Source organism: Prionailurus viverrinus, chromosome X (genome assembly GCF_022837055.1).
Source record: "Prionailurus viverrinus isolate Anna chromosome X, UM_Priviv_1.0, whole genome shotgun sequence".
Taxonomy (NCBI): Eukaryota; Metazoa; Chordata; class Mammalia; order Carnivora; family Felidae; genus Prionailurus; species Prionailurus viverrinus.
In genome coordinates, this window is record NC_062579.1 from 102465747 (window position 1) to 102491821 (window position 26075).

A 26075-nucleotide genomic window follows, 5' to 3' on the forward strand; every position below is an offset into this window, starting at 1 on the left:
ATTTATCAGTTAACCAACAGGTTGTTTCAAGGGCAGGTATATAATACCATGTGCTTAGTATGTTTACATAATTAATAAAGTTTTCTAAAATAACTTTAAAACATGTCAGTATCACTTCATAATAGTTGCCAAACTGGGGCATTTATGATTCTGGCAAAAACCAAAAAACTACTCTACTCTCAGTGATTAGGATTTTCCATTTATCCCTAAGAGATTATATGCTCACTCTTAAAGTACTGAACCATAGGAAGAAAGGTATTTCTCCTCACATATGATATTTATTTGAACAAAATTTTCTATTCAATTTGGTATAAAACTGTTATGCTATTAGATACAGTTGAATGTAGAAGGTAACCAAATATCCTGCATAGTATCAGGAAAATATAAGAAGCTGCTATATTTTTTATATTAACTGCTATAAGAGTTAAAGGCTAAAACTATGTGTTTTATACATATATATATATATGTATGTACAACTATACCTACAGTGTCATTATAAGATAGTATATGGTACAGTTATAGGACAGTGTGTATATATATATATACACACACACATATTTACATATATATATATTTACATATATATATGACTGTATACTGTCTTATAACGACACTATAAGTTCCAGGGTAGTTTTATTATAACTATCTTTGGCATATCAAAGATATATAGACTATATATTATTGCAACGCTGAAACTGTGAAACATTTTTTTTGAGGGGTGACCACTGTCTTTCAAAGGGATACCTAAGAGTCAAGGAATTAGTTTGAGACTGAACCAAGTGAATCAATCTTAAGAAGCAAACACTAAGACATGCCAAAAAGAAAAATGTTGACCATTTTGCCTAGTTTGATTTCAACCCATTCATTTGCAGGAATCATAGCAAAACTGGGGTTCTCTAGACTAGCAGATCAAGTATAACTGCCTTGTCTGATTTCCGGACAAAACACCTGTCGACGGTCCTCGAATCAAAACTCTGGCAGCTAGTGCGCACTCTATACATTCACACCATCGCGAAACCTGCGCAGCCCGGAGTCCCCGTTCTCACCTGCAGGGATATATGCCGGTGGCTGGAGCTGCAGGCCAGCCAGAGCCTGCTGGCAGTGGAAAACACTGGGGTTAAAGAACGGAGTCGCACCATTGGTCTTTTCAAGCGCCGATCTCTTTGGTATCAGTTGAAGTGCACCAGGCTGAAGGGCCTGCGAGGGAGAGATGGAATAATAAATAGCATCAAAGAAAGTAACAAAATGTCCTGAAGGCGAGCAAAGCAGCGGTTAGATAAAGGTATGGCCCGGGAACCCTTTGCAAGGGTATCTGTTGAGCAATTGACTAGATAAGTACTTAGCCTCACACAGAAAATAAACAGACAAGGAAAAAACATACTGGTTTTCAACTTCACTCATTTAAGCAAATAACAAAGGACCTCATCATTTGAGCACAATGTGACCCAAAGCTGTGAACAGCAAATACTCATTTAAAATTAACATCTCCGGGATGTCCATCCATTAATCTATTACAATGAGATGGGCAGAAGCAACAGATATAGCAGGGAAGAGATTTTTGCCAGTTAAAATTCCAACGTGGATCTAGGAGATAAATGGTATACAGGTGATCAAACAGATGTCAGGAGGTCAGAGTTTGATCTTGTAGCTCCATAAAACAAAATCCAATCTATATAAGGACTTCCAGTGCAAATTCTAGAACTGTGCTTCTTCCAACTAGTATGTAAGGGAAAAGTAAATAATTTTCTTCTTCACGACGCACCTCACCCAGATAACATAGTAAAATATGTGCAATTTTCATTTATAGATGCTCACTGTGCATTTCGGGATGTGCCACCAGCTTCGTTAAGTCCTTGTAAGGTTTAATTCTAAAATGTATTAGAATTTAAAACTCTCCTTTCATGTCTACACTTCTTTCAAAACCTCACGGTGCCCATGATACTCGTTCAAATTTGCTCCTGGATCAGATTCATTGGAGAAGATGGACATGACTTTCTACATTTTTTTTTCTCAGCAAATTGCATGTGACTTAAAAGACATGTCCCAGCAACAAGAATTAGGTATGCTCCAAATTCTTAAGGAGACAGGAACACTTGTGTTGAGTAATGAGCATTCCATATGCCAAAAAGGGGCATGCCATGACCTTCTTTCTCCTGTGGATAAAGAAGTCTAAAGGTATCTCTATTTTTTTTTTTTGGAAACTAAATATTTATTCTTCGTGTCTTTTGCTTTTAAAAAATGCATACATGCTGCTTCAGTGAAGTCAACCTGAGCTACGCACATGAATACGAAGAGGGTAAAAAAAACTTTCTTTTACAAAACATTTCAACTCTGAATCCTTCAAAATATAGAAAGCCTAAAGTTCTTCAGGAAGCCTCCTTTATTTGATCTTACCTCCAACCAATTCCTGTGGGCCAATCTGACCACACTACTAAGACTCTGCTCTGACCAGCTACTCAGAGAGGAATGTTATATTGATATTCACAAGTACCAAATGAAGGCCTACTAGATAATATTTAATTCTCAACAGATTTGGAACTGGCTTACATGCATCCTACCAAACACACTCAAATCATGAGAAATGGACACATACATATGAAGGCCCCGTGACTGAGCACGGAACAGGTACACAATGGTACATCCCATGCATATGAAAACCTTTATTTTTAGGGGAAACTGTATTTCTCTTGTGTATCATAGACCCACACTGCTTCTGAACTCCATGCCACTGACACAAGTAATCAAAAAAAATTGGAGGTTTAAAATCTGCAGTGAACACTCTGGATACCTTGCTATTTTCATAGCTTAAAATCCTCTCCTTCAGAAGAACTTAAGACCAAAACCATTTGGTGAAGTCTTTTTAAAATTCATTAACAGACTGTTTTACAGATCAAGGGAGAAAATAAGTTTCTTCTACTTTCATGAAGTGATGGGTTCAGTTCTGAGAGAACAGAGGAGGTGAAGCAAGTCCAGAATCTACAAGAAAAGTCTGGAGAAATCTGGAGTATTTGCCTTAGAAAAAAAAGACACGAGAGTCCCACTCATATGGAATAGGGACTGACTTATTTTGTGTAATAAAATAAGTTTAAGTTCCAGTTACACCAAGATCAACTTCAACTCAATAAGGAAAACCTTAACAAATAGGGATGTTTGAAAATACAGTAAAACCTTGCATTGCGAGTGACTTGTTCTGTGAGTGTTCTGCAAGACGAGCAAACATTTCTAATACATTTTAACTTGATAAATGACCGACGTCTTGCAATATGATTAGTACGTGATGCCGAATGTCACATGATCAAAACTGAGCCAATGGTTCTTGAAATTCACTTTGATACACGAGTGCTTTGGATTATCAGCATGTTCCCAGAACAAATTATGCTCACAAACCAAGGTTTTACTGTAAATCTATCTCTTTCATGAAAAGGTAAGGTCCTGTCATGGGCTTCAGGATCCTGTAGGTGGCTTTTTTCTCCACGGCCAGGAAACATGAGGTTTCCTCAGGGTTTTGTCCCTTATTGAGATTATTATACCCTATTACATGAGGAAAGGCCCACATTAAAAAAAAGGAAAAAAATTACAAGCTGATTTTCTTTTTTTTTAAATGTTTTTAACGTTTATTTATTTTTGAGACAGAGACAGAGCATGAACAGGGGAGGGTCAGAGAGAGGGAGACACAGAATCCAAAACAGGCTCCAGGCTCTGAGCTGTCAGCACAGAGCCCGACGCGGGGCTCGAACTCACGGACCGCGAGATCATGACCTGAGCCGAAGTCGGCCGCTTAACTGACTGAGCCACCCAGGCGCCCCTACAAGCAGATTTTCAAAGTAATTGACAGCTATGACAAACTTAACTAATCATAATTTCTATTTCTCAACCTATCACACTGTAGTGTTACGCATATATTTTTCCCACCTGCTACCTTACTGACAAAATGTCCATGAAGGTGGCTTACAGGGTAGAGAGACAACTTTCTGCCTTTTTGGGATATTAAGATTAGCTAGGCTTTCAAAACTACTCAAAAATAATTTACTGTTTAAGTTATAGAATTTACTCTTTTCCAAAACATGGGAGAAAAAGCACAGTAGATTAAAATCATTAGTGAAACTTTGAAACAATTATCTTTAGAAAATTTGAGCAAATGAAGCAGAATAAATAGGTGTTCTCTTTTCCAGCTTATAACCTTGGCTATTCATACTACGATCCACTCATGACTATTCAAGACTATGGTTATAAGGATATTAGACAAGGTGAGGAATGTACTAACATTTCCCCCCAAACAGCCTACAACCCCTGGTCCGTTCTTACCATCGTGGCGGCAGCTGAATGGTTCATCTGGTGATGAGCTGCCCTGAGTTTGGCTTGCAAGTGAGCAGGAGGATGAAAGTACTTGCATTTCTCCCGGGAGCATCGCCCTTTGATGTAATCCATGCAGATGGTCACAGTATTATCGCTTGCCTCGATCATGGAAACATCTGTAGGGTGAGCGTAGCGGCAATCGTTCTCACCACGGGTACAGTTTCCACGCTGGAATTCTCGGCAAACCTTAAATTACAGTGACAGTGACAACACATATCACATGGATGCCTGGAAGCTGATTAGCTTTTATTTATTTTGCCAGTGAATGTAAGAGCAAGAGTAGACGTGATTTTGTCATCTATCTAGGAAAATTCTACAAAAGCTGAAGGATAATGTGAAGCCATATTCCCGGTGAGACGTCCACATAGATGTTTCTATTCCTAGAAAAAAAAATATTCCACTATGCCCAAAGGAAAGTTGTCTGCTTTAAAAGTATTGTTGAAAACCACTTTTTAATCTTCTGCTTAATTCACAGCCTGAAGTGTAATTAGCAAAATTTTCAAGAGGGGGTTATTTTGCTAAAGTCCAAGATGAGTCTTTGTCACACAGCAATGCAGTTTTTCCCAGCAAAATTGTGGATCACAACTGAGTTGCGTGTACAGTCAGATTCCATTATGATACAAATGCCAGGCATTTAAGTCAGCCAGTGGAGTTGCCTTTGTATGAAATGGACTAGTTATTTATTTCAATGTAGGAAGAATGACAAGGGAAGACTGAAGGACTTCCATAAATCAAAAAAGCTGTTTGAAGTTTCTTTTAGATTGCCTTTTCATAAGCAGCGGGGATATTCATTATCTAGTCCATCATTCTTAAGATGGAGAAAAAGGTTTGCATACTATGATACTCCCTTAATATTCTGCATTCATAGAGACTTAATCTACTTTTTTTTTTCCAGTTGGATTATTCTACCAAGTAGAGACTCATTAACAATACGGCGATCCCAGTCTGTAGAGCTGGAGCCTGGGTTAAAGGAACATTCCCACCAGCCCTCTTGTGCCACAGCAAAGGGGATGCAGTGTCCGTGTCTGGGCACACTAGGACACCGTCTGACCTGTTGTACAACTGAATCAATGCGTTGCATAACAGGCTACAATGGCAGTAGTAAGACATTTAACATTTTTCTGAGGTTATACTTCATAAGCTAAAAACTCAGGTGTATTTATTGAAAGCATTCAAAACGCTGGGCCCTGAGAATGTTGCTTTCTGCGTGGGGTTGATACTACCCTACAGGTATTTATATATTTCTACATCAATACCTCCAGTTTATCTGAACGCATCGGTTTGGGACCAGCAGCTCCTGGCAATGCGAGAGGCGGGTTTCCAGAAATCAGAACAGGTGCATTCGGTACAAGTTCAGCAGGAAGCAGGCCCATCCCAGGATGAGGTAAGTAAGGATTGAAAGCCATGGCAGGATTAGCTGCAAGTGGTGGATTCACAGGAAAAGAAGTCTGCACGTTGAAAAGAGGAAAAAAAAAGCCATTAGAGGTAAATAGATTCTTTTCTATTATTACACAGGAGGCATTCTTTCAAAGAGCCTAAGCCATATCCCAAGTTACCATTGTTGCTTTTGACTTCTGCCACAAGTGATATCACCTATACAGGCAATCTGCCTTGTCTCCTTACACAGGCATGGCCCTTGCAGGCAGACTTCCAGTTCTCCCGAAAGCCCCTCTGTTCCACTCTCCTCCTTCCTCTTTGCATCAGCACTGCCTGGCCCTAAGGCTGCCGGTCCTACCAAAGTTCCACCAGCCCCACCACCACCTCACTCCTCTTTTTGGCCCACTATCAATTACAGAAGACAGAAGGGAAGTGAGGAAGAAAGGGGCAGATTAAAGAAAGGTGAAAGCTCTAACAACTTCTTGCTGTCCACCTAAAATGAGATTGGGATGGTCGTTTTTTAAAAAAAATTAGAGGTTCTATTTCACAAATGAATCGGACTTGCCCAGCCTCGTCTTTACCTAGGGGGCCAGATGATATCCCTAACTCAAAAGGAGGCCCTAAAAAATGTTCCAGGGATCCCTGTTAGGCAGGGAGACATAACATAATAGGATTTGAAGGTATATAAACTAGAGCACAACTTGTCAAGAAAAACATTAGAAATGCAAAGGGCTCTCACAGGTTTTTCTCTCTTATGAAAGTCCTAATCTCAAGAGCTTGATACATGTATTGCCTTTATTATCTGTAACCATGTAGTTTATCCCTCTGTGTGCTATTTTCCAGCTTGTTCCACATGTGGGAATCTTTTCTTTTCAATGTGGTTCTAATTTGTTTGATAGTTCTCTTTTCTCCACTGTAATACCCCATTCTTAGTAAATGACTGATAGAATCAGTGATAAGGTTTAAAAAGAAATGGAAGCATTTAATGGATTAACAACAAACCATGGTTAAATGCAGTACATTTCTAGCAGGGACTCTATAAGGTAGATAGTGCCTTGGTGTGCACCTGGTGGTTTCTCTCGGTGCATTATTAATAGCATCTGTTCTTTCTTGCTACATCACATGAATAGGAACAGCCCTAAGTATAGGCAGAATGGGAGGCTATGGAGTATGAAGTGAGGGCCAATATATATATTCACCAACCCACCCCCTAGTCTGACTTGAAATTTTCACCTGCATAGCCGTCTCCCCAAAGCCCATTAAAAACCACATGCCAGGGGCGCGTGGGTGGCTCAGTCGGTTAAGCATCCAACTTCGGCTCAGGTCATGTTCCCACAGTTCTGTGGGTTCAAGCCCTGCCTCGGTCTCTGTACTGACAGGGCAGAGCCTGCTTGAGATTCTCTCTCTCTCTCTCTCTCTCTCTCTCTCTCTCTCCCTCTCCCTCTCCCTCTCTCCCTCCCTCCCTCCCTCTCTCTCTCTCTCTCTCTCTCCGTCTCTGCTCCTCTCCCACTTGTGCTATCTCTGTCTCTCTCAAAATAAATAAACTTAAAAAAAAACCCCACATGCCAACATGGAAGGAAGGGGCTTCCCAAAGAGCACTCTACTGTAGATGATTTTCTCAAAGTAGCTAATTGGCACATTAGGAAGGACAGAAAGAACTTGGCCCCTCAAAACTGACAAGACTCACTAGGGTGAGTAGAGAATGCATGGCAGCCAAGAGCTTTCAGAGGAAGGGGCAACACCAGGCACCGGGAAAGATGATGGTGCAGTCAGGGAGGGGCTTTAAGGTCTGAGGACCAGGTCTAGGGCTGACCCAGCCCAACTAGGCATTGTGATGTAAGGCTGTAAGGACACGCCATACTTCTCACTGAATGAGATGTGAAGCTCCAGGAATTAGCTGATGTGATATTGTTATATAATGAGATGGAAATCTCTTGGAAACTGCCACCCAGGCATGCTTCCACGATAAGGCAGAGTTTATCAATTTGATGATTCATGGTTGTCTCAAAACCAGCAAGAATCTCTCATTGTAAAAACTCTGCATTTGAACCACACAACAGTACTTTGTTTTACTTCTCTTTTCCCTCTGACTTTCATAGTAAATTTCTCACTGAAGTCACCCTGCTGTTTCTCCTGGATGCTTTCTGCCTTTGCCTTTTACAGAAGTGAGAAGAACCATTATTACAATTCTCTTCGAAAACTACTGAATTAAAAGAAAGACCTGTAGGTGAGTGGGTTTTCCAGATTAAAAATCATTAATCACTAATAAATAGTGATCAATTAATAATATTTAAGCCTAATGCATGTAAGTGATGCTTCCTATTTGCAGTAGCTCTGAACTTCTGTAATTTTTTTCCTTCCTTTTTCGGGGAAATTTTCCTGGTTAACTTCTGCTTTCTTTGGAATATATTGTAACTTGTTTAGGTTTGTTATAGGCTTCAAGTGTATGAAAAGAAGTTGTAAATTACTTAGAAGTCCATATAAAAAGTGCAAAGGGCTTGCTGAAAATGTTTGGATTTTTTTCAGGTTTTGCCACGAACTATACTGTGCCATCTTTACGTTCTAAAATGAGTATTAACACTTTTGTAACCATTTTCTCCTTGAGTAAAAACTTCATTCTTTAACACTGTTTATTGAGAAGAAGCAAGTTCTTCTAAGCACAACCCTTGGGCCTAGGCAGGGACTCCTGAGCTCCTTATTTATTTTCAAATGGACATTTTGGTTTTCTTACCACCACCTCTGCCCCAGGGTAACTATTCCATTGAGTTTGAACATTTCAAGGGCTTAGCTTTGGCTAACAGCCACCTGTTAAGCAGCCGGCAAGCTCACACATTCAGTTTTAATAAGCAATTTTAATCCTGCCTATACCTCGTCTGCAGCCCTGCCTGACAGTTGAGCTAACAAGAACCCATCTTGGGGGTAAAGAACCTTTTAAAGAAAAAAATTCCTAGCCGGCTGAACCTGAAATGGTCTGGACACTTAAATCTGTTTCAGATACTCACTTGAACCTAAATTATTTACCAAATATTTGAAAATATGAGAAGGTTTTTCCTCCGAGAACCAGAGGGGTGGAATTTCAGCTTTCTCCGGGTCTTATAAAAACAAACCGTGAAGAATGGTGGAGACAACTGATTCATGAATAACAAGGTCACCTAGACAGTTATTTACTCCCAGCGTCTCCAACAGCATTAGCTGGTAGGGTAGGAATTCCCAAGAGTGATCGCACGGTACCTAGGAACTACCAGGGCCTTAGAAATACCTCGTAAAAGTCAGTGATCGCCTCTAGAACAGTGGCCCCTAATCCTGGACTTCACTGAAAGCTGTGGACTCTGAATATGGAACTTGCTCAGCAACTTAAAGCCCTCACAGAATTCCCGCTGGGGCTGGGTTATGGACTAATCACTGTCAAAGAGCGTGTGTTGCAGGCTAAGTAAGGGTAGGCAGACTCCAGCCCCTGGGCCTAATCCGGCCCACCTATGTTTGTATGGTCAGGATGACAAACCAGGATGGTTTCTACATTTTTAAATGGTTGAAAAAAGTAAAAGATGGAGACTATTTCATAACACACGGAAAGTATGTGAAATGCGTATTTCACTGTCCTTAAATAAATTCCACTGTGCTCATTAGGAGATCTGTATTGATGAAAAGTTGTACATATTTGTTTTTTCTCTTTTTGGAGAAGTACCTACATAGTATCCTTGACGTTGCCTCTTGTGCCACAAAGCCTGAAATACTTACTAGTTAGTCAATTACAGAAGCAATTGCTGACCCTCATTCTGGAGGGTTCCAAGAAAGTAAAGCACTCCATCCATTTCTGGAGTAAAGCACTAATTTTATATGTATATAAATTTAATACTTGTGGCGTGATTCCACAAGTTGAAAAGGTTTGGCTTTAGAAACCAATACTAAAATATTCACTACAATATTTTCTTAATTGGTACTAAAATTAGGATTCTTCACTATTTATTTATGAAACAATAAGTACTCAGTGGTTAAGAATGGGGAGATAGATAGAATCTTGTGAAAGGTAAAATTTTAGGAGCCACCACATTTTGGGTCTTAAAGGATTCTGAAGCACCTTTTTAAAAAATGTTTATTTATTTTTGAGAGAGAGAGAGAGAGAGAGAGAGAGAGAGACAGAATCCCAAGCAGGCTCCAGGCTCTGACCTGTCAGTACAGGGCCCAACGCAGGGATCGAACCCATGAACCACGAGATCGTGACCTGAGCTGAAGTTGGATGCTCAACCAACTGAGCCATCCAGGCGCCCCTTGAAGCACCTTTGAATTGTAATACAATCCACTGAAAAACTATGCCTGAAATATCTCTAGTTTACACATACATTTTAGGAACATTGAGTTATCATTTAAAATGGGTTATCCCTCAAACTAGTATAAAGAAAAAAATGTGAAGTGCTATGCGAAATCAATCTTTGTGTCTCCCCAACAGCTTAGATCTATTTGTAGTTACTTCAGTAATATCCAAGGTTCATTACAATTATTGTGTGATGAATGCAAGACACTTTAAGTCAATTATGCCAGTCCTTGCCTGAAGTCAACATAATTGAGGCCTTCCCTCTCTGAGCTCCTGTCTAGAGGTGGGTGACTAAACACTTCCTTTTATAGGATGGCAAACATTTGGTAATAATTTGTTGACTAGATTTTAATACCAGAAAAATAACACTCTTTAACTTTTACTAGCACTCATAATACCTTAATTTTATTGCTCATTGACAAGCATTTATATAGTATAAAAGGAAGCCCTGCTCACCATCACCATGTGAATTTCTGTCCTTAGCTAATCCCAAAGCACTCTGAAATGTATAAGTTTAGTTTCCCCCAGACTTTACTGTTCACATGGAGCACAACTGAATAATCTTTCTTTCAGAGTTTTTGCTTGGTCATCTCCACACTCTCTGAGTGATGTTCTGAGTGATGCCCGCATAACCTCCAGACTAGTTAATTGGTCCCTCAATAATTGAGAGTTAACTTTATAAACAGACGCAAGCTGATAGTGTGGTGTTTATGTACTAATCCTACTTGTTAATGAATAAGTCACCGTGGCCCAAGAGAGAGCTAGGCAAAAAAAAAAAAAAAAAAAAAAAAAAAAAAAAAAAAAAATCACCAAAAAAATACATAAATTCAATGGTCAAAAGTGAATAGTTGTCCTCATCTACGTCTGGCTTTTCTGACGTTAATCACAGAAGGTAGGCGATGGATCAATACATTGTTGTGAGTGTTAAAGGTATAAAACATAGCATGTAAGGGAGGACACAATATGGTTTGGATCTGCCCATATTTGGTGGAAAAGAAGCTGCAAAATAGGCCAGCAGTTACGACGGAGTGCCCAAAGACAAATCTGTGTCACACCAGATGATTTTACAGGTAAGAATATGGCAAGAGGGCAAATGACTTCTTTAGACGGGCAAGGCAGTTTTGACTCTGTTCCTGAAAAGTGAACAAGGACTGACCTAAAAATTGTACGTTGGTGAACTATATGTGATAATAGCGGCACTCAAGTGACTAGTACTCCACCAGGAAAGGGAAAGTATGAAAGACTCAAGTGTTACCCAATTTTAACAAAGGGGATTAAACAAAACATGAGTGGGGGAGGGATGACCAGAGCTGAGAAAAGCCGAGAACCGCAGGAAGTCTGGAGACTATAAAAATTTCAATGCAAGTCCAGGATAAATAGATGCTAAGGGTTATTATAATTATCAAGGGTTCAACAAACCTCCACTACCACCACCACAACAACACAACAACACAGAGTTAATAGAAAGATAACTCTACAGAGGAAAACCAGAAAAGGCGAACGGTCTAAAAAAATGTGGAGGATCAGGTAGAAATCAGACACTAAGAGTAGCACAAAAATATTAATTCACCTTCTTACTATTGTTAGATCATAGATTCCTAGAGGGCAGATGTACTTGGTTGAATGAAAAGAGATTCCTAAGCCACTGATTAATTTTAGGATTATCAGTTAGAAAAATCAAGTTCAAACATCACAGCACAAAAGAAACACTCAGGGATCAGAAGTGGTGGCAGAGGGATTGAATAAATCCATCAATCCATCAGTTTTCCTGTCTGCTAAGGAAGACTTGAGGCAGAAGGCTGCTCCCAAACGGTCTTTTCACATAGATGCACATTGTGTGTCAGCAGCACAGGACACTTTATACACACGTGTGTGCCATGCAAGCATACACACATACACAAATATAGGGATGTGTGCATTTTTAAACTGGAGTGGCTGAATCGTCAGTATCAGAAGGTATCCAATGTAGAGTTCTGAAACAATGGCTTTGTGATACTGTAGATCAAAAGATGCAACTTCTTTTTTTTCCTTCCTTCCTTCCTTCTTCCTTCCTCCCTCCCTCCCTCCTTCCCTTCCTTCCTTCTTCCTTCCTCCCTCCCTCTTTCTTTCTTTCTTTCTTTCTTTCTTTCTTTCTTTCTTTCTTTAAGTAGGCTTCATGCCCAGTGCAGAGCTCAACTTGGGGCTCAAACTCTCAGGGCTTGACCCTGAGATTGAGACCTGAGCTGGAATTAAGAGTCAGACACTTGGGGAGCCTTGGTGGTTCAGGCGCTTAAGCATCCAACTCTTGATATCAGCTCAGGTCAAGATCTCACTGTCGTGGAATCAAGTCCCGCATCGGGCTCCTTGCTGAGGACAGAGGCTGCTTGGGATTCTCTCTCTCCCTCCCCCTCTCTCTCTCTGCCCCTCCCCCACTCGCTTGCTAGCACCCACCACGCACACCACATGCTCTCACGCTCTCTCAAAATAAATAAACAAACTAAAAAAAAAAAAAAAAAGTCGGATGTTTAACAGACTGAGCCACCCAGAAGCCCCGACAGGCAGCTTCTTAATGCGTGGTTCCAGACTAGTGAATTGTTAATATGACTGGTATCCACAGAGTGGCATAAGAGCAGAGACCAGGGAAAGGAGAGTTTAAAATATTCAGTAGATGCATAAAGGATATGAAGGCCAAATAGGATTGTGTGGGCGACCAGTTTAAGATTATTGTCAGGTGCCAGGGGCCACCACAGGCTTTACACTACGTCTCCTGGTGGTTCTCCCTACTGAACTCTATTGATCTGAGCAAGGGGATGGTTTTGCTGAGAGAAAAAAAATCATCCTCAATAGGTGAGGCTGTCAAGCATTGATTTTGTCGACTGTTGCTGTTGCTTCATCTTCCATTCAGAGAAAAAGATCTTCCCACAGCCCTCCCAACTTCCTGCCTTCATCTCAGAGAATCTAACAGGCCCACACGGTCTCATTAGCTCCAGGCTCTAACCAACTGAGCCAACCAGCCCCAGAGGAGAAGGACACACAATGGGCTGAGAGGAGATTACGTTGAATTTATCCCGTGGGAATATATGAGGGAGGCACATGGGAGAATGTTGAGAGTAGTTACTATCAGAGGAATGGGCACTGTAAAAGATATCATGTACCAATGCTCTCTGTTGGGCTGCAAAAATTGTAGCGCTTCTGTTTAACCTCGGGAAAAACAAGATTTCACATTGTGCGTTAACAGAGTTGGGGCAAGGCAGAAAACCGACTGCTGGTGAGACTTCTTTCGTTTTACTACAGAAGGAGCTTCAAGCTGTGTGACAGGCACGGCCTGGGCAAAGGACCTGAACAACGGCTCTACTTTGGCCCAGCAACTGGCATCAGGAGTGAATCCAGGGTCTGGGGGGCCTGAAGTTGAGGCAGTTGGGTAGGGTAGGGGAGTCTTAAGAACAAAGAATACACGGGTATCTTTTGCAAATCTTACAAAGGCATTGGAAACACATTGCTAGGGCTCCAGCACATTTGCCAGGGCCTTGGACGGAGCCCATGCAAATGAGGGGCCCTGAGCCTTCGCTAACCTCAAGGTAAGTCTACCCCTGGAACAATTTGTTGAACAAATAATGTTAGGCTTCAGCTGCGATATCTAAAAGTAAAATCTTGTCTAACCTTTTAGCAAACATGGTAAAATCCGGATGCAATTGGGGGACTGGATGCATGGTATGACTCCATACACTCCTGTGATGCGATGTGGTCAACCTCAGTCAACGCAGAACTTCACATGATAATGACAGTCATAATTACATTAAGAGCACATTACCGCGATAATTACATAATGCCTGTCATCGCCGACTTAAACGTTTTGCAAAAATCACTTTACAAAACATTTAGATGTCAGCACATTGAGATGAAAGAGCTCAATGTCATCATGTATCATCTCAAGAGTAGATAAGCTGAAAAATCCGCCAAAGAACCTTCATTAAAATACATTGTAATTTCTGTACGGATCATGAGACTGGTCATCTGCAATACGGAAAAGTTTCCTTTTCCACTCAATCTACAAAATGGCTTGCCCACCTTTTTTTCATGGTAATTTTTTTTTTTAATTTTTTTTTTCAACATTTATTTTTGGGACAGAGAGAGACAGAGCATGAACGGGGGAGGGTCAGAGAGAGAGGGAGACAGAATCGGAAACAGGCTCCAGGCTCTGAGCCATCAGCCCAGAGCCCGACGCGGGGCTCGAACTTACAGACCGCGAGATCGTGACCTGGCTGAAGTCGGACGCTTAACCGACTGCGCCACCCAGGCGCCCCCATGGTAATTTTTAACAAAAGAGCCATGACAATAGGGAGATAGAAGATACTTCGGGCAATAAGGTTAGTTTTGTGTGTGAACCATATGAACTATATGTGAGCTATGTGAACCAGAAAAAGTGTAACTCTGATGTGAATATGCTAAATGTACGATGTATTCTGGTGAGGGAAGGATACCCTTTGTCTTTACTTACTCATTTAAGTACTTAATGTTTTCAAAAATTAAAACGTCAACAAATTATTTTGCAATTCTACTTCTGTTCACTTAAAACTGCCCCAGTCCAAAGTTTCAGAATGGAATAATATTATACTTTATCAGTCCTACTTAATTAAGGAAGAAAAATATTGAAAATGCTGGACTCTAGGCATTATTCGTTATCGGTGTATCCACCTTCCTTCTATCTACTGGAACTTCCTATTTTTTCCCCTTTTGGCTCTGAAGTGTTACATCACCTTCATTCCTTACTATATTAATGTCAGGTAAAGATATAAGCTGGTTAATGGGCAATGTCTGTGGTAAACAGAATTATAAAATTGTTGTAAAAAGGTGGGGGGTCCAGACAGACATCAGATGATTCTGTCTGCAATGAAGGAAAAGTCTGGAGGGGAACCCATGTTTATAGGCTCTGTGGTTTGGAACACCGTAACTTGGCCACAGGAATGCAAGCCATGAAAAACATACAGCAGACCAGAGGACTTGGCACACCCCAATAGCTGAACCAATAACCTGTATATAAATCATCAGGTGAATACACTTGACTGGGTGAAGTTCACCTGCGTGTAAAGAACTGCCTCCATGTGAATCACCACATTCAAAGAGAGAAACTAAAGGAGTTTACTAGATACAGACAGGTCTAGATTATGCAAAATGTCTACATCAGAAATATTTTTAATAGACTTACAACATCATATCCACTGAATACAAGCACACATTACATCCAGCAGTTGAGAGTCCTTCCCCCCTCCATAACGAAAATTCCTAATTGTGAAATTGAAATTTTAAGACATTAGCTTTGCTTGAGAGCAATCCCAACCCAGCGTGCCTGCTTTTCCCTAAAATTCTTCTACGGGGCTCGTGTTTGCCTCTTAATTATGCCAGGGGGAGTTCTTAAACATGATTTTTCTTTTTCTTCTTTTTCTTCTTTTTCTTTCTTTCTTTCTTTCTTTCTTTCTTTCTTTCTTTTTTTTTTGCTGTGAACATCAGCAACTCTCTCTCTTAACTGCATTGAAAAACACTGGGGAGTCACGCCCTTTGTCTCACTTGCTAAACTTCCTTAATAATCCAACAAAAGCTTTCAGAGGTAGAATTTTATACTAGCAAATGTCAATTCAGACCTGTTAAATACAGTGAGCAAACCTGCCTGCTACAGCAAGCATTCCACCCAAATTGACTAGGTGTGGCTTTTATTCATTGTTCAGGCACAGTGAACAGAATCTGTCCTCTAGCTACCATCCCATTTAGGTTGACATTCCCTTTATCTGGGGGCTTATAATAAGCAAACCATACTCAATTTTCCAAAAGCAGATGTGCTCTTTTGGTATCCTAGAAACGGATCAAAGTATGCTTTGTGGAAAGACCTGAAGTTCAAGCCAGTGATACCAAACGGGTCTTAATATGCAACCACACAAATATCAGGACTGGAAAAAAAATATCAACATTGGAAATTTAAACAAAAGCTTGACTATTTTAGGGAAGAAGAACCAGATTACCAGGGTGGTGGGGTTGAAAAGCATAGAGAGATGTTTGGGGAGCGTAGGTACAAGAAAAATTAAGTAAAATCGTATGTTATTTCTATAGTAATATCAAGATCCACGAGAAAGAACATTTCTTTCAAACCAGACTGGTAAATGTCACTTAAAATTGCTCACACTAGCGCAATTACAACACGCCTACAAAGCTTTCTAGACCACAAAATAGGATCATATCAATCATCTTGGGGTGAGTTTTTTGTATACATAATAACTGCAGAAATTAATCTTTTATCAGTTTATCACATCACAACAGCTATTGTTAAATAATCTACAAGGTAGAAAGCAATTTCCAATTGTTCCCTGGGGTCTTCTAAGTAATGTCTTGTATCTTACGATATGCTATAAAATAAATTGTACTCCTGTGAGTCCTATCAGTCATATTCTGCAGCCTGAAATCTGAAATTACCCTCATTGAAGAAAAAAGGGAAATGTATTCTATTACAGAAAGCATGGAGAATCAAATTAGAAAGCACAAGAGGCTGGAAAACTCAATGGATCTCTTATTGGACTCTAAAAAAAGCCACTCCCTATTCTCCAGGGTGAGGCAGCATGATCAATAATGCATGAATGGTTGAGAGGGGAATGGAAAGATTCTCCTGGAGGTTGAATAGAAGATGAATAGTCTGCCTTCTGCCTTTACCCCTACTTTATCCCAGGCTCTGCTCTCTGATTCCCTGAAACAGGGCATTTGATGGATGCTCCATTGCTGTCCCTTGACCTATGAAAAAAACAAAACAAAACACATGCGCCGGCACTGTAGGAAATATTGGGCTCAGGTGTGTGATACAATCTGGCCCCTATTCTTTGCTCAGTCTGAGATTGGGACATCCTATGAGAGGCCAAGAGTAGTAATAATGGTGGATGAAAAGCTCCCTTGCTGTATTGTCCTTCTACTCACATTTTCTGGACTCACCACGCATGTCATTTCTCTGCGGCTCTGTTCATGCTATTCTCAGTATCTAGAGCACTGTCTCTTCCCTACCCCTTTAGAAATAGCAAAAAATGGAAATCAGTGCATGAAAGCTAATGAAAGAGTTTGGAGAAGGAGTTCACAATATGAAGTATTACTAAAGGTCAAAGAAGAGCTCTAAAGAGCTCACTAATGACCTTCTGGGAACTAATTTATGAATATAATTTATCACCACTGAGTTCCAAGGCAAATGTTTTTGGCAAACTAATAGTACAGGAGATGAAATCTACTCATTTTGCTTAAATTTGCCTGGACTTTCTGGAAAAAGAGGATCATGGTGCAAAATTGTAGCAACTCATCAATGCCTCTACCACCTGTTTTCTGCACTATCTATAAAGATATACCAGTTAAGGGGTGCCCTCTCCATATTGATTTCCTTGAATTCTGAGAATCAGTGCTATAATGAAATAGGCTTTGCTGAGTGCAGGTTAACCTACCCCCACATTTTTTTGTTGCATCTAAATATTATGTATACCTTTCAGCTTTCAGTGAGTTTATTACATAGTCACTGATGAAATGGGTAACAATGACAACGTAACACTTTCGAATTAGCATCTAGGTAATGGTTTAAGGGAATGGGACACCACTGAACTAAACTTGAGACCTGAGAGGGCTCAGGAGAAAAGGGACAGTTTCCAATTCCTCCTGGAAGGTCTCAGACTAAACCGTAAAAGGGACAAAAGCACTTTTTTTAAAGGATCCATTTCAACTCAATGATCCACAAAAATACTAGACGCTAGTCTAGAATGACAACATAATCTTTGTAATTTCTGCAAAGGGAAACTCCGTGGCTGGGTTATGTTAAACCACCATCAAATACCTGGTCAGGATTCGTCAAGAATGTCAAGGTCACGGGAAACAGGGAAAGACTGAGAAATGGTCACAGACCAGGCGAGAGAGGGGAGACTGCAGTCAAATAAAATACACGGTGGTACCCTGGATTCGGCATTGGAACAGAAAGGTGGCACACTCACGGAAAGACTAATGAAGTCTGAAAAAATTCGGGAGTTTAGTTCACGGTAATGTGGAAAATGTCACTTTCTTCATTTCATATATCATGAAAACATAAGAAATTAACAGTGGGGGACACTGGGTGAGGGATAATATGGGAACTCTCTGTACTGTCTTTGCAACTTTTCCTTAAATCTGTAATTATTTCAAAGTAGAAAGCCTATTAAAAAGGAACAAAAACCACCATCAAAGAGCAAGGACATTTCAATTAACATCCTAGAATTCAACGGTTTACTTGTAATAATCATCAAACCTCCTCATCTTAAAATATTAATATTCATATTCTTCTATAAGGTGAATTCATGGTAAATGCAACCCAGGTTTTAAACCCAACACACCCAAAGGCTCCCTTCACGTGCGCAACAGCTTTGTAGTGTCAATGAATACATTAACAGGCATCCTAAATCCTTCTGGAACTAAGTTCCCGAAGGCCCGGCAAGGTTATTCCGATGTAGAGCGATATTCTTAAGACAAAAACAAAAACAAAAACAAAAACAAAAACGCATAGATATAGTTTTTGCCCAAGACATAGCCGTGACTTACAAGTGATGCCATCTGAGCATTCTGGAGCATAAACTGCATTTGCTGGGCGAACATGGCTGCGGCAGTCTTCTGTTGAATCAGATTGTTCCGTCCATTAATTTCCAGCTGCGTTTTTAGGTGTGGAGGAGGGTGGAGATACTTGCAGTTCTCTCTAGCACACCGACCCTGCAAATGAAGAGTTGGATGAGCCTGCGCTGATATTTACACAAAGCTGGCAACAAACTACCAAGTTTATGCAGCTCCAAGCTGTGAATGGAGGAGACCAGTAAGGAGGGTTTTACATCCATTGGCTCATTTAGGCTTTGAACCAACCCTCTAAGATGGATACCCTTGTAACCTTCACCTTTGAGATGAGGTAACTAAGAGAAATGCACACAATTAAAAACGTGACAAAACCGAAACTAAAACCCAGGGAGGCTGATGCCAGAACTCATTCTCGTAGGCACTTTGCTCTGCCCTACTTTGATATGCATCAAATTATGTGGAAAACATAAAATATTAGGAATACTGTGATACCATCACAACAGGACAGATTTAAATAAAAATTTCCTGATGTGAGATGTAAAATCATGCCTGTGAAATTAATTAAGATTCCGGATTTGGATCTACATCGACAAGCAATCAAGAAAATGGAGGGAAAATGTTAGATAACCGTATACACATAAATATACCTTACACATTTTAGATCCACTATTCTGGACAATTTGGGCTCTAAAGTTCTTTTTCCTGAATCCATACCATGTGAGAACCATCCTGAAATCCCCCAACGTTGTGTTCATCAAAGAAGAAATCTCTACATCTGGCACTCATGTTGTTCTTCAGGTTCCAGAAGCAATGGTCCTGGATCACTTGGGTAAATGAGACCAAAGTGTATTTTGGAGTCTCGGCTCTTTCAAAGTTTTATTGATGTGTTTAAGCACTTCCAGACAGGATAAGATGCCAGTCCTGGGCAATCAAATATGCCTTTGGTGTTGCCGAAATGCTGACCTGGCTGCTAATTATGGTGTCTACTATGTGACAGCAAAGGATGTCACTGGACAGGGATTTATCACATCATCAAATGTGATCTGTTGTTGTATTTGTTTAACTCATGAGCACTATACAAAGACGCTAGTGATTCTCTCAATTGCATTACCAGGTCCACTATAATCCTTTTAAGACAAGCACAAATGTCAGCAATTCTTTTCCCAACAGATGCTAAATTTTTTTTTTACAGTGCATGAGCTTATTGGAGAAAGGGGTGGAGAAAAAAGGCAGCTTTTTAAAATTTATTTATTTTTTTGGACCCAAGAGTGCAACCTGCTAGGCTGCCTGAATCCACAGGAGAAATGGGTTAGTTCACTGCGTGCTTTTTTTTTTTTTTACTGTTTATTCATTTTTGAGAGAGACAGAGAGAGAGAGAGGGAGGGAGGATGGGAGAGGGAGAGAGTGCAAGCGGGGGGAGGGGCAGAGAGCGAGGGAGACTCAGAATCTGAACCAGGCTCCAGGTTCCAAGCTGTCAGCACAGAGCCTCATGCGGGGGCTGGAACTCACGAACCATGAGAAGATGACCTGAACCTAAGTCGGACGCTCAACCAACTGAGCCACCCAGGCGTCCTAGTTCACGGAGTGTTTTTAGCACATGCTATGAATTTTCCTTACTTAACATGACTAAATGGTGTCCACAATCACTTCTCCATATTTAGTTATCTCGTCACTAAAGCATTCCTCGAATTTCACCGTGAATCGAGGTGTGAGATTCAACTTTATAGAGCCACATTTAACGCAAAGCCAGATGCACTGCAACAGCCCTTTTAAATACCAGATCACAGCCACAAAGGGGCTCTATCATTTTCCTTCTGGCAAGAAGCTGAGTATAACTTAACACATAGCTTGAGAAATTACAGGAGCCACTATTGTTTTCTGTCGGCTTTGTCCTTTCATCTCTTCTGATGATCAATTTATTTGCGACCAAATTAAATGATTTATAAAATCAAATAATATCTTAATTTCAATGTACCTTCACATTCCTCTGCATATCCTGGAAAAGGAAGAATTTGTTGGCACTAAGAGTTTTCTGATTTCATAAAAGTAGCTTAGGAATCCTTACGTGTGCTTAAAACCACAATAATAGTGGGTTCCCCCCCCCCATTTGTGTGCCTCCTACGAGAAAAACATACAGCTTCATTTTACACCTACCACAATCTGCACCAAAGCAAAGTCACAAGGATTTCAGCCTCCAGATTCTCCACCCTCCACCCAGTATAACCGAGATCCTCTGGCTCCGAGTTAACAGCCCCGCGGGAAGCAGGGATGCTTGGTGGCTTCCACAGCCAAGCATGCTAGTTTATACTTCGGGGTCTCTTTTCCTCCTCCCACACCCTAACATTAAGATTTCCCCAAGGTTCAGTCCTAAATCCTCTGCTCTCCTCTCTAATCTCTTTCTCTGGAGAAATGAAGTTCTTGTCAAGTTTCATCTATCACCACACTGGCTCAGATTGTAAATCTCCATACCTATCTCTGCTCACTCTTCTGAATTTCAGTCCTTCCTCATCACTAACCACAGCTGCATTTGGAGATCCCGCCCCCTAACCAGATCTAAAGAACTTACTCCCGACCTTCCTTCTCCCTAGACTAGGTTTCCTCTTCCCGCATAATCCCATTTAGGACCACCGCTCCAATTCCCAGGCTGAGCAGGATCGCCTTGGAATTGCAAACCCACCTTGACAGCTTTTCCAGATGAGTGGCAAACACAACCATAGACGTCTGCACAGAACACAGTTTGTAACCCCTTCTTGAGACAGCTTTATAAGGAGGGCCGTCTCTTATATTTGGGAGTTCCAAACAATAGATCCGTTTAAACAATAAAAAGAAAAGGAATACATTAGGATTTTACCATTGTTACAATTTAGAGTTTTAACATCGTTGACACTGAATGCAATCAGAGAGAGGGGGGAGGAAGCCAGGCAGAGAGAGAACACCGTGTATTTGGCACCTTTCCTGGCAATCTACAGATAAAGAATTACTGCCTGCCTTTGTGCTTTGAGATTACTGTCCCTTACATATAATAACTTTTCTTAAGCCTCGTCTTGGAAAACTAATGACATTTGGACGGAGCAAAAACAGCACACAGAAACAGAAAAAGAAAAAAGAATCACACTTTAATAATTACATCAACTTGGGCTCTAAAACTAAAGTATGGAATATGAGGCAGCATAAGACTTAAAAATACTTATTCATCTTAGTTATGAGATTTTACTTGATTTATAAAGCATTCTGTTTTGAATGGCAGAGTCCATAATTTAATTCTGTAACAATGCAAATGTACAGCAATACTACCTTACCAGAGACTGCCGCTTACGTTAAAGAAGGCTTATAAAAGACCAAAAAGTCTGCATTTTCTATCCAAACAATAGATGACAAGACCAAATAATGTAATATCAACGTTATGTGTGGAACACAACATTTCAAAAGAAAACCAAGCCCCTTAAGTTTTCTCAAAACAACTCTGGAACTCATAATGACATATTTATATGCACAACATTTGGTGGTAACAAATCTCCGCTGTATAGTATTCATTCTTCAAGAGGCCCAAACTTAATTATAGGCCAAAATACTTTAATTGGAGTTGAGAGCAGGGGGAGGGGATACACTTCGTTTTTGGCATTTGCTAACATTTGCTTTTGGTCCTCGTAGGGGATTAAGGCTTTGGTAAACATGTTGGGATGGGTTGGGGTGGAGGCAGGGGAGGGATGACCCAGCACAGTCTGTAATGACTTATTGTTCTTGGCCTTTGGAAAACCAATGACTAGGGACTAGAAACGTTCCAGTGTTTTCTTTAGACCAGCTAAGCACTCTGAATGGATGACAAGATATCCTATCACACTGGGTCTGTAACAGCCCAGACACTATCTTGGTCTGAAAAAAATCACCCCTCAGGTTTCCCAAGCTGAGTCAATGGTGTCCCAAGCCCTCCTTCTAGACCCACATGTTCAGAGTTGCCATGGCCTCAGTGCAAAGAAGCAGACCATGTCATAAAGGACTCTACAAGTCTTGTCCTTGGGACAGTTGCCATCCGCCAGTAGAGCTGGCACTACCTGAGAAACAGCAGCTAAGGCTAGTGAAGACAAAGAACCCTCTCTCTCCCTTCCCAAATATACATGGAAAATTAAAGAAGCATTGCAGAGATTAGCACGTAAGTTCATTGATGCTTGCCTGAATTTCACTTCTTTTCCATTTCCTTTGGCCTTAAAAACAAATCATTCTCATCTGGTCGTTCGCTATGTTACTGAGTTAAGAAAACAGCAAAGTGATCCCATAGGAAAGTGGTTCTCTGCTGAAGGATGTGCTACTACACCCATGAATCTTCCAGTCCCCCCTTCCCATCTACTCACTTTGAAATTGCACCCAAAAAGCAGCAAGGGGAGAAAACGGCCAGTGAAATTTCTGAAATGCATCTGCCTCAAAAAGCTGATGACAGACAAAGGAAAAAGTTGCAGAGCATTTATAAAACCTCCACAATTCAATCTATTTCCTTTTTCCTACCTTCAGGCTTTTGACAAATGAGTACAAAGCCTTTGACGGAGAAGAGAAAAGTAGCATTGTAGAGATTCAAATCCCACCTAAGTCCTGGGAGTTATGAGAGTGAGTCTGTCAGATCCAAGATTTCCCAGGCACTTGGTGGTAGAAAAACCCTGTGAAATGTACTTTTTTATGTTTCGAAGAGAAAGCTCCACCATCCATCAGAATAAGAAAAGGACCCTAGGAAGCTGAAAATTACCCTTTGTCAGTCACAGTATCTTAACAGAAACAGCTGTTTGCAGAATGATGGGCTTCTTCAAATACATTTGGTATTGTGGTGGAAAAAACCTCCCCTCAAATACAATGATAACTGGATTACTTTTCAAAGACACCTCACACCTCTGTTAGACTATGAAGAGTTAAAGTGGCAACAAGCAGATGACTTGTTCGATGAAAAAAAATATGGTATTTCATTTTAATGATCGTGTGTTAAATGAAAAACCTTATTGATCAGTGCCCCACTGAAACATACTTATGTGCATGGACATGGCCTCTCAGAGGAAGTAACGGTTATTTGAGAATTACAGACCACATGTCCAGGGTTGCCTGGTTCCTACGACCATCAAGACCTATTAAAGGCTAGGAACCATCTAAAAGAGCAAAAAGTGGGGGGACATCAACATAAACTGAGTATTAGCCGGATGTCAGCTTACTAATAGTGGCTAACTGTTCACTTTCTCCCTCTTAGGGTTCCTCCTTTCTAAAAATGGATATAATTTGCATCATTTTCTCCTCCAATATTATACCATCTATGAACATCGATAAATAGGCATAAAGAGCATCCTTAAATCTTACATCCAGCTTTTAATTTAAATTTGGGATGCAGATGAGAAATCCTTTCTACAAAAAGTCTTTAATAAGTCATTTCCTGAAAATATCAAAGGCAAGATTAATAAGGCTGAACACAGACCCCCATGGAGACGGCCACCCAAGCACCACCCCCCCCCCACTGCAGTCAGCACTGTATCTCGTTTCCTTATGCTACTGAACTCAGCTTTCTTGATCCCATTTACACATACACAGGGCAATGACTTTGGTGCTTAACCAGACACCACATCTGAATAAGTAAGAGGCTGGGAGGAGGGCAGAAGAATTCTCTTGACTATCTGCCTCAAGAAAGCTTTCCAATCGTGACCTCCAAAAGATGAAGGGAGTAGGCTCAATGATTACTGCTTGTTCTGAAAGAGTCCACTAAGATAAACGTCCTTACCAGACTGTAACATTTAGGGCTGACCCAGATTTTTTGGAACATCTCATGGGCCTTTATCTTCTTGAGAAAGTAAAGGCCAAAGCAGTGAGGTGGCTTGTCCTAATTAACAAGCAACTCAGGAAGGACAGGAGCCAAGTTCCCAGACTCTCACTACCCAATATGGATTTTCAGTTCAAAAGACTCTTCCTCTGTAAAAAATTTGCCTGGACTCATTTCCCACCCCCACTCACCTTTGCCTTCCCCCTCTTTTGTTCCTCCAACTGCCCCTTGTACTCACAGTTTTATCATAGCACTTATCACTGTGTACATCGATAAATTGTTTGCATGCCTATCTCCCCATTAGACTTTGAGCTTATCTAAAGGTAGAAGTATATCTTCTTCATCTTTGAACCTCCAGGGATGTTCTGTGCATGATGAATAGTGGCCACTCCGTAAGTTTGCCGAATGAGTGAATAAATTTTGTGAGAATGACTTTATAGGGAATAACACTAAGTCGGCCTCAGAAGCCTAATCGCTGCTCTTGCTATATTTCCTTCCATTAAGCTCTTCCTTCTTCCTCCAAGAAGGGATCAGCAGCCAACATATGAATTTGGCTGTTCCTGGTTGTCTGTCCCAAATGATTGGCTATTCTTCTATTCAGGTCAGAAAACGGCTAATTTATACCATTCCCCCCCCCCCCCTTTTTTGCTCTGAATATATACTCTGGGCTGTATGTGACCACCATGGCTGAAAAATTCTGGTAATTCAGTGCAACTGAACCAGATGTCTCGGGAACCCACGAGGCACACAGACACAAACCCTGGTCTAATTCCAGGGGTCTGTAGCCACAAGAACCCCCAGGACATGGGACCCCACAGAGCCGAATAAAGGAACCCACAGCAGACTTATATTTAATCGGCACCCCACCCCACATGTCTCTGAACAAGCTGGAAGTCAAATTCCCTGAAGCCACTTAGACAAAGGTGGAATACATGGGGCCTTCTTGTGGATAGCGATTGCATACGCTGCCTTCTTACAAGAAAAACATACCCGCTACACTTCAAGACCCCCCGTTCAGGTGCGTTCACGTTAAGCGTTTATTTTCGAATAATCATGAGCTCAAATTTTTCTGTGAAATTTTTTGAGGAGAAAATAACGCTAAAAATCACAGTGGCTGTTCGCAGTGAAACCAAGCCTGCCTCACCCATACCTCAAATCTGCTTCCTGCCGTCTCCTCGGTCTCCCGCCCTGGTCTAATCAAATACCTTCAGTTGTGTTAGAAAAACATTAACGGAGTATCTGTTCAATAATAAGCTCCTCAAGAATGCACCCCCCTGTTTACAAAACAGCTAAGCCAGAATCAAATCAAATCCCAAAGACAATGAAAGCACACTGGTACCAAATTACCAGAAGTCAGAAGGCATTTCTCATGCTAACTATTCATGGAAGCTGTCTTTGAAGTAGTTCCATGGCTGCCCACGTAAAATATCATTAAAATGCAGAAAAAAGGAAAGAAGACATCATGACGTTCAATTTGTTACTCCAAGAAACAAAACACATATGAAGTCATGCAACATAGGCTTTGTTACGAAACAACATGAAGGGAGGTCTGTCTCGGCCAATGGCCAGATCTCGGGCTGTTAGGGTTGCTGTCCCTCCCTTTTTCAGACACCCCACGTAGTCACCTACCATAGTGATACACCCCCAGGACAAAGAGGACCC

General features: G+C 40.8%; 1 protein-coding gene across 7 annotated transcripts in view; it reads right to left on the reverse strand.

Annotated features, from left to right (window-relative positions):
- MBNL3 (muscleblind like splicing regulator 3) overlaps positions 1–26075 on the reverse strand; it is a 112311-nt gene that overhangs the window by 13633 nt on the left and 72603 nt on the right. For all 7 annotated transcript variants that reach the window (XR_007148924.1, XR_007148923.1, XM_047843774.1 and 4 more), the window contains 4 exons: positions 18605–18769; positions 5613–5804; positions 4306–4542; positions 1047–1197 (listed from right to left, as the gene is read on the reverse strand). Coding sequence is in view for 5 of the 7 variants with exons in the window: in XM_047843774.1 (XP_047699730.1) it covers positions 1047–1197; positions 4306–4542; positions 5613–5804; positions 18605–18769 (745 nt within the window). In the remaining 2 variants the exon portion in view is untranslated. The remainder of the gene's footprint in view (positions 1–1046; positions 1198–4305; positions 4543–5612; positions 5805–18604; positions 18770–26075) is intronic.